Source organism: Entamoeba histolytica, genomic scaffold (assembly GCF_000208925.1).
Source record: "Entamoeba histolytica HM-1:IMSS scf_1104750517969 genomic scaffold, whole genome shotgun sequence".
Lineage (NCBI taxonomy): Eukaryota > Evosea > Mastigamoebida > Endamoebidae > Entamoeba > Entamoeba histolytica.
Genome location: NW_001914988.1, coordinates 35,886 through 45,983, shown reverse-complemented (window position 1 = coordinate 45,983; position 10,098 = coordinate 35,886). Strand labels below are relative to the sequence as shown.

The window sequence follows — 10,098 nt, the reverse complement described above, 5'->3', positions numbered from 1 at the left end:
ATATAAAAATACGATAGATAAATAACATATAAATAAAAGAATAAAAATAATACAAATAATTAAATATGAATAATCAAATCATTTATTTCATTAATATTTCATACAAAATAAATATAAATGATTATAAAATATAAACATAAATATTTACATATTCTGTATTTATCATACTTTTTATTTTTTTATTTTTATTTTAGGAGCAAAATATAATAAATGGAATATTCTATGGATGCAAATTTTTTTGCATCTTTTTTCTTTTTTGTAAATTATTTAGATGCATTTTTTCTTTGCTAATTCTCGTACCCCAACAATTAGACTTTTCCAAAATCCTACAAACAATAATTATAATAACCATGAAAGACTTAATGTTTTACACATTCAATTCTTGAATCACATTAGAAGAAGAACAATCTAATGCGAGCATGCTAGAAATGAACTCTATTACACCAATAGAGCATATTGAAGAAACTGAAATTAAATCACTTCTCAATATGAAGAAAATCCAATTGAGGATATATCTAATAATTGACCTTTTTTTTTATTGTTTTGATTGTTTTTCTTTCTTATTTCTGTTTATTTCTTCTTTTTATCTTCTTCTTTGATTTTATTTTATTTTTCTTTATTTTTTATTTATTGTTGAATGATTATTTCATTATATTTAATTTCTTATTATCACCATCAGTTATCTCATTTTCATTTGTTATTATTCTTTCTTATTATCTTACTTCATTCTGTGTATTATTATTTATTATATTTCATATTTAAATATAACATCATAATCATATAATAACTTATAACCCGAAGCTTGAATTTTAATTAGGGTTTGTATGATGTTTCTGACGTGTCACCCTCGAATCTTGGTTATTCAAATATCATAAAAAAAAAAATAAAAAGTGTCATGGATAGTAAAGATTATAGAGATAATGCAACTTGTTTAATAGCAACACACTTAAATTCGATAATAAATATTTTAAAAAAGGATACAACAAAATGCCTAGATGATTTCACAACTCTTCATGAAAAAAAATGTAAAGGAGAAAATCAACATTTAGAAGAAAAAATAAATTTAGTCAAAGAACAAATTGAGACAAAAACAAACCAAAAACTGAAGCATTTAGAAGAAGAAATGGATAAACAACGAAAGTATTTAGAAGAAGAATTAGATAAAAAAATAAAATATTTAGAAGAAGAATTAGATAAAAAAATAAAATATTTAGAAGAAGAAATAAGTAATATAAAAAATTCATTGACTATTAGGAATAATAATTGGAAAACAAATGAATATACAAGGAAAATAGAATGTAATGTTTATGAAAAAAGGGATACAAAAATACGGAATATTCGAAGTATTAAAGATAAATCTCTTTCTAAAAAGAAAAGAACAATTGAAATAGAAACAGTAATAACCACTGAAGAAATGTTACAACTAGAAGAATGGACAAATAGAAAAGTAGGAAATATACTATTTGATTCAGATATTGATGATTGGAATAAAAATACATCAATATTTGATCAAAGAATAATGAATAAAGAACATATAATAATTATTATTGAAGATGAAGAAGGAAATAAATTTGGAGGATATGTTAATTCTAAAATTGATAAAATTGGTGATTTTATAAATGATTCACAATCATTTGTATTTTCATTAGAATCAAAAGGAAGAATTGAAGGAATGAAGAAATTTGATATTAAACAACAACAATATGCATTTTATACAGGTCAAATATCAAATGATGTTTTATTTTCATTTGGATATGGATTTATGGTTGATATTCGTGTTTATAAAGAAAATAATAAAAGAGTGAGTTATTGTGACCAAAATACATTTGATTATAAAGGAATATCAAATGCACTTTGTGGAAAACAACATCCAGAACGTTTCACACCAAAACGAATTATAGTAATTAAAATGAAATGATTTTTATTAAAAATGGATTAATTGAAATAAAAAGAATCTAAAAGTTTTTTGATTTTTGTTTGATGTTTAATTTTATAATGTTTTATGATGTTTCAATGAGTTTGTTATAATTTATAATATCTATTTTTAAAAAGAAGTTATTGAATAATATATATGAAATATATTTGTTTTAAATATTGTGATACTATTAATGAATAGAAAGGAAAAATAGGCATTTAATTTATATATTAATAATCACTTTTAATAGAATAGTTATTTTTGTTTAACTTGATTATTAAAAAATAAATTTGGTTGTTAAGAATATATTCAATTTTTTACAGACGTATTTAAACACCAAGAAATTACGATACACTTTCGGTGTTATGTCAGTTTTTATGTTATTCTTATACCCCCGTCGACTTACTAATATTTACTTAAATTAGAAAAATTTAAGAAATTATTATTAATTCAACTTTAAAAATATATTAAAATCATTTTCAAAAAAAAACGTTGTCAGTAAATTGACTGTTTTACTTAAGAAAAAAACTGAAAGTAATCACAGTTAGTAATATAATAAAATAAGTTAATATTTTTGCAATAACACACTCAATGAAACTGTGATATTTCTAATTAACACATTTTTATTGGTAGTTCGTTGTTTAAATTTAAAATTAGTTATTCTTAAATTCATGAACTATAAAAAATATTTATTTGCTGTATTTTGTTTTATTTAAGTTTGGTATTTCATTAAATTTCATTTTTTCTCATTAAAATATTTTTTGTGAGTTGTAAGTTGTTATTCTATTTCTATATCAAATCACTTGAGTTATCTCTCTATCACTACTCCATTTTAAAGGTTTATGATATTATTTGAAGTTATGTCGAGGTATGTCAGCATTCATATTGATTAAATGAGGATAGATATTTATCTTTTTTAGTCAAAATTTAAAGAACATCAGTAGCACCAGTTTTATGTTATTCATTATTCTATTCTCCTTATTCTATTCTCCTAAAACTATTATAGAACAATTTATTAATATATGGTTTTGAAGTATTTTTATTTATACCAATGGGAATTATTTTTAGAAATCTAGGTGTTATATTAATTAATGCCATATTTTTAATTATTAATGAAGACAATGTAATGAACATTATTATGTGTTTATAATTAAGTAAAGAATGTTATATTGTTTTAAATGATTCAATGAAAATAATATAATTCATTTCATGAATTATCCCCATTATAAAAGTACCTAATATATATCATTTAATATACTTCTTATAATATTAAAATTTTCTTTTAGTAATTTTATTGATAATTATTTTTATTAAGTTAATAATTGTTTTGATATCCAACATGTCGACGAGTATTTTCAATTCAGTATGAAATTAACAAATTGATGTTACTTTTTGGTTGAAATGATAAATAAATAATTGTTTATCAATAATATTATTTATTGTATATATTAGTTATTTAAATAATAATTATTAAATAACAATCTCTTAACAACAATGATTAATGAATTTATATAAAATTATTTTTTTGAATATAATAGCTAATTAAAATATACTACATGATGATGTTTTATTGATATATTTATTATACATTTATATATTTCATAATATAAGAATAATATGAAAAAATAAAAACATTGTGATATAAACAAAGTTAGAGAATTTATTGTTAATGATATATTTATTATAATAAATGTCAATGAAATATCAATAATACGTTTGTTATTGATATTTATCTTAATTGAAATATTATCATACATAGAAAATAAATCAATTTAATTAAACCAAATTCATTTAATATGAAAATGATTATATGATTCAATTCGAGTGTTTCAATAATAACATTATTAGAAAAACAATATAAATTAAGAAAATAAAACATAAGATAAAGAAATTTTCATTGAATATTTAATGAAATAAGAAATAATCAATAAAATTGAATAAATAATAAAAGACAATATATTTTATATAGAAAGTTAAATATATAAGAATAATAAATGAGTGATATAAAATGTGTGAAATAAAATTGATATTTTTAATAAAGTAGAAATGGATAAAATTCACTAAGAAAAATAAGATAAGTTAATATACTAAAATAAAAGTAATTACAATAATAATTGCAATAAATTGACTAGTTAATAAAGAATCGATAAGAATAAAAAAGAACAAAACATTATAATTTTATTTTGAAATATTTAAAAAAGATATGATGAATTTGAACATGAAATATCCAATGAAATACTAAGAGAGACAAGTTTATAGAATATCAAATTAATAAGAAATGAAAGATGTATATTGATTAAAATTATACCTAAACTTAGTTTATTAATTTTGTTTTCAATTTCAATGACTCTTTTTGTGTGAAATATTCTGTATATAGTTTTCGATATTATGTTGTTATTATGTATGTATATTTAAATGGTATCATTGACAATATGTTTCATATTTATTTTCTTTTCATGTTATTAGTATATTATTAAACTACAAATGTTTGTCACTTGATTGATTAAATAATTTATTTGATTATTCTTTTTGTTCATTGTCATTTTCTTCTTTTCTTTTATTATTCAATTTTTCTATTTTAATTAAAAATATTTTGAATCCCTTATTTATTATTTTTATTCTTTTATTAATTATTGTTGTGTTATCATTCTATTCATCAACATATTCAGTTCTTATATGGTTATTTTTCTTTTTCCACATTCTTCTTTTTATTCTATTTCTTATCATTCTTTGTTTATCTTCTTTCTATAGTGTTTGTCATTGGAATATACTTCATTTCTTTTTATTAAATTTCTGTGTTATATTTTCTATATCTTTTGCTTTTCTAAGTTTTGTCTTTCATTTTCATTTCTTCAATTGAAATGATTTTACCTATTAATTCATTCCGTGCTTTAATTAGTGTTTCTTCATCTAAATTACATTCTTCTATGATTATTGACATTTTGTTCTTCATCACTTCAATTTGGTTGATTGTTTCTTGACTTTTTTCTATCACTATTTTTCTTCTTCTTTCTGTTTCATCAATCCTATCAAATATTCCTTCTCCTCTTTTAATTGCCTGTTCATATGTTTCATCAGACTTTATTTCAAATACTTTATTTCTAATACTCACTAAATAATATTTATAATTCTTATTAACATCATCAATTGATTGTTGAATGTTTGGAAGTGTTTCTACTACTTCTTTAATTAATTGGTTATTCTTGTTTATTAACTCTTCCATTTTAATTTAATTTGATGTTTATAAGTTCAAAATATGGATGTTTAAATAGTTAATACACGTTATTAACGTATCAAGTCAATTATTATTTTATTAATTTAACTCATTCAATGAAACATCATTTTAATAAATTTATTTTTAAAATGATGAATAAATAACAAAAACAATAATAAAATAATGTTATTAATAATTTTAATGATAAAATTTCTCATAACTAATTCTAAAATGAAGAAACAAAATACTTTCGGTGAGTCATACCTTCTGTAATCACTGTTAATTATACTTAATAACAAGAAAAAGTGACTGTATGAAAATTAAATAATAAAAGTAGTATATTATAACAAACAATAAACATACCAACATAAGAAGAAATGTGAAGGTGTTTTTGAAGAAATGATAAATGGAAATGACTAACATCACAAGAACTAAATGATATTACAAGACAATATGAAAAGAAAATAATAAATTGATATTAACTAACAATAATAATCACAATAAAGTACTTTTCATCTAATTAATTCGATTATACATCATACTTCTCTCTTATATGATTCTTCCAATATTATAACTGTTTATGGTACAAATAAAAAATGAAATGTAAATGAAACACCTATTTAGTATGTTCATGATAAATAAATGATATAGGGTAGAGAATTATTAGTATTGTAAAAATAAGGTAAAACGTAAAAGAATATTAAAACAAAAGTGAATAAGAAAAATAAAGAAATAAACTAATTAATATTACTGATGAATCATTTCAAAAAATGACAAAATAAGAAAATAATTTATAACAAGTAAATATTACATAAATCAGTAATAGTGTTAGTGAATGAACAGAATACTCAAAAGAAATTGAATCAAAAAAAAAGAAATATCGAATAACCCAGTGTTTGAACCTATAGAAAAAATTAAACCATTCAATTTTAATTTCATAGTCATATTAAAGTAGTAATTTAAAATAAAGTCTTTTGTTCCTATAGTAAAAATAAATATGAAAATTAAGAATAACCATTGTAATTCTTTATAATATTAAATTATATAAAACAGTCAATAACCAATAACAACTGAATATCTTTTATAACAAAACAGAAATAAGAATGTAAAATAATTATCACCCATATAATTAAAATTTAAAACAAAATATTACTCAAGAAATGTCCAAATAAAGGGAATGAAATAAATAATACATATCAAGAAAATACATCTAATTTAAAAATAATGGAGTCTCACTGTTATTGGTTTAACACTTTTTTAAAATAAACTTAAATTATAAAAAAAGATATTCTCCAATTAAGAATATTTAAATTGGTACACAATTTCATAAAAACTACTCTCAATAAATTTTTATATATTAAAGTTCATATAACCAAAAACTAAAACACTTCTCAATTTAACATTAGTACATTTTATTTCCATTCTAAAGATTTCATTGATAAAACAACACCAAAAATGATGTTTAATATAGCGAACATATAACACCAAAACAAAATTGCTGAACATGATTTCACTCCTTTTGGATAACACACATTAACAACAATTAAACCATTAATAGCAGGTGGGGCAAATGACTCCATTTGTAGAACAAAGTAAAATACTTTATTTGAAGGAAGAATATCATATTTCCACATAAAGAATGTACAAACCCATGAAACAGCTGGAAAGAGTACCATTCGCACAAAAACACCAATTACAATCTTCCAAAATGGAATAGAACTACCAAAAGGTCCTTTCTCAAAACTTCCACCAAGAAGAAACAAAGCACAAAACACAGCAGCACTTCCCATGTAATTAATACATCTTCCAATGATACTCCAATCAGTTCTTATAAACAAAGGGTCTCTTACCCATTTAAGTAACATTAGAATAACCCCAATAATAGTACAAATAGTAGGTGGAGAAAAGAAGTTTTTAATTGAAGACCTAACAATTGAAGGGAGTTTATTCCATACATAAACAAAAGGATAACACACCGTTTTTTTAATTTTATGTAACTTCTTTTTAAACTTATCTATTTCTATTTTCATCTTGTTTATTTTAGACGATTCCCCAGACATATCTTTTTTATTATTAGATATAGTTTCATCTACCTTACTATCTTCTTCTTTAGATGAAGTCTTATCTATTTTAATCATTTCTTCTGTTTGTATATTTGTACTACCTTCCTTATTTAAAGTTTTATCTTCTTTAGGTATATTCTCATCTTCTTTAGTTAAAGTTTCATCTTCTTTAGGTATATTCTCATCTTCTTTAGTTAAAGTTTCATCTTCTTTAGGTATGTTTTTATCCTCTTCTTTTGAAGGTTTTGGAGTTTCAATGTCTTTAGAAATTTCTTCTGATTTCGTTGATTGTTTAACCTCAAATTCTTTAGAAACTTCGTCTTTTTTTTCTACAGGTTGAGTTTCTTCCATTTCAATAGCCACTTCTCCAGGCTCTTTTATTTGAGAATCATTTTTTCCCTTATTTTCCGGCTCTCTTGTAGTAAGACTAAAATAGTCATATCCAATAATGAAAAATGTCACCATAAAAGATATTTGATACGCACATATATATTGATTTGCCTTACTCTTGGCATTCTCCCCTAATTCATCTGTCTCTCCAGTTAATGCTTCAATAACAGCCATTGGAATGTACATTACCTATAAAATAAATTTCTTCAATAACCATTTCAAGAAAAGAAACAAACATTTGCGAAACCAAGAACAAATGAATAAAGACTACGTTCTTCTTTTGGTATTCTAATTATATATGAAGCTATCAAAACAGGAAAAAACTGAAGAGAGGTATGAATGATGCTAGCAACTGGAAGAATCCATAATTCTTTTAGCTCAGAAATTGTGTCTATTGCTGTGGCTACTTGATAAAGAACAACACATGGCATAAAATAAGTAAATATTAATTTAGAAAAAATTGACCTCACTTGTGTGTTAAATCCAGAGAGTTTTGAAGCTGCAAATCCCATCAGTGTGATGCACATAATTTTGATTACTGCAAAACATGCACATTTGATGATTTCTCTTACTAACATTAATGAATGAGTTACTTCTTCAAATTTTTGTATTATAAATATCCCTATAAATAAAATTTTCTTAATGAATGAAACTATACAATAACTTAAAACAATTTTTGTTCCTTTCTCGCTATTTCAATTGAGGAGTATTGTTAACCTCAAAAAGAAGAAGATTTTAAATAAACATTCTTAATAACCAAAAAAACTTAAATTCTATTTTTAGTTAAACAAAAAAAATTATTTCTTTGTTTTCCCACCCTATTTTCAAAAAAAGAAAAACCTTCTTCAAATATCAATAAATCGTTTTGGTGTGAAACGTTCTGGATGTTGTTTTCCACAAAGTGCATTTGATATTCCTTTATAATCAAATGTATTTTGGTCACAATAACTCACTCTTTTATTATTTTCTTTATAAACACGAATATCAACCATAAATCCATATCCAAATGAAAATAAAACATCATTTGATATTTGACCTGTATAAAATGCATATTGTTGTTGTTTAATATCAAATTTCTTCATTCCTTCTATTATTTCTTCTAAAGACTTAGTCTCAACTCTTACATTTAACTGATTGACAATTTTTGATAAAAAAACTAAAGAGAGGGTTTAAAAAAGAAAAACAAAAGTACTAAACAACCAATCAGTAAATACTTTTCAAACACTAAAACAGATTATATATGGCTATTAGTCATAAGGTTATTATTAGTAGAAACAACTCCTCCTTTTTTGTTAACCGCCAAATAAAATTATAAAATATACAATTACATTGCAATACAACTAAAAACACACTATTAGAATAGTGTTATACATACTCAAAGAGAGGTTATAGATAATTATTTTGCAAGGATATTTTTTATAACCTTTCTTTTATTTCTAACAAACTTAGTCTTTCTTTTAGAACTAATTTTAAATATTTTTAAAAGAATTAATTAACTTTTATTCCAATATACAACTATTACAAAGATATTGTATTACAACTAGTTGTTAGTTTGTGTAAACAATTTGGAAAATACAAAATTAATTGATTGCAAAATAAACGAACAAATGAATAATTAAATAAAATAACAATTAAATTTCCAATGTCTTAGTTATAAAAAACATATTAATCTTGGTACTTAAGGGATTGATTCTAGAATTAATTCTTAACCAAATTAGATGAGGATTTAACAAATATAATGTAAAGTCTGACAGATTTATTAATTGGATTAGAAAAATAGATAGAAGTAATGTTAAAATGATTAAATGATATTGTATGAACTATTGATATTGTTAAAAATGTTTCAATTTAGAACGATGTTTATGAAACGAAGTATAATAAAAATAAGTCAATATCACATTTGTATAAGTATTAATACTATCATATGTATAATCAAAATAACCATCAATAAATATTGATTTTATGAATCTAATTAAATTAATCAAATAAAATACATTATAATACATTAAGTAAAATAAAAGTCGTAAGAAATTATAAACTGGTTTCATTCATCTAAAATAAAATTTAATAAAATATTGCTAAATTGTTATATCAAGACATAAGATAATATTTCTAAAAGAAAGGAAACACAGAACATATCTTAGAGACTTTTTATAATAATAAATTTTATTGAAAAAATAGCGTATAAATTGTCTGTTAAAAAGTACAAAATTAAAATTATTACTGTGTTTATAAGAAAAAATTTGACAGACATTGTTTAAAAATAAATAGAACAGTATAAATTAACATCACTATTCTGTTTTGTTCTTGTTTAAAACCAATTTAATTAAAATCTTTCATTTATTATATTTTTTGTTCTTAAAAATTTTTACTTATGAAATAATAAAAAGACAAAATACTACTATCTATTCATTTTTAGAAAGAAAAAGTAGGAATTGTATTTCATTCTTTTATTGTTATTTTGATAGATATTTTTAATTATATCAACATTAATGAATTAAAACTTATCTTTCTCT

General features: G+C 21.8%; 1 protein-coding gene across 1 annotated transcript, besides 1 other annotated feature; it reads right to left on the bottom strand.

Annotated features, from left to right (window-relative positions):
* The first annotated feature begins 304 nt into the window (after positions 1 to 304).
* Positions 305 to 537: a repeat region.
* A 6,004-nt stretch (positions 538 to 6,541) lies between these two features.
* Positions 6,542 to 8,160, bottom strand: EHI_111850 (auxin efflux carrier family protein, putative; the record flags this gene model as incomplete). Its single annotated transcript, XM_645007.2, has 2 exons — positions 6,542 to 7,771; positions 7,819 to 8,160. The coding sequence occupies 2 exons, from the start codon at positions 8,158 to 8,160 to the stop codon at positions 6,542 to 6,544; spliced, it is 1,572 nt and encodes a 523-aa protein (XP_650099.2).
* Positions 8,161 to 10,098: the final 1,938 nt, after the last annotated feature.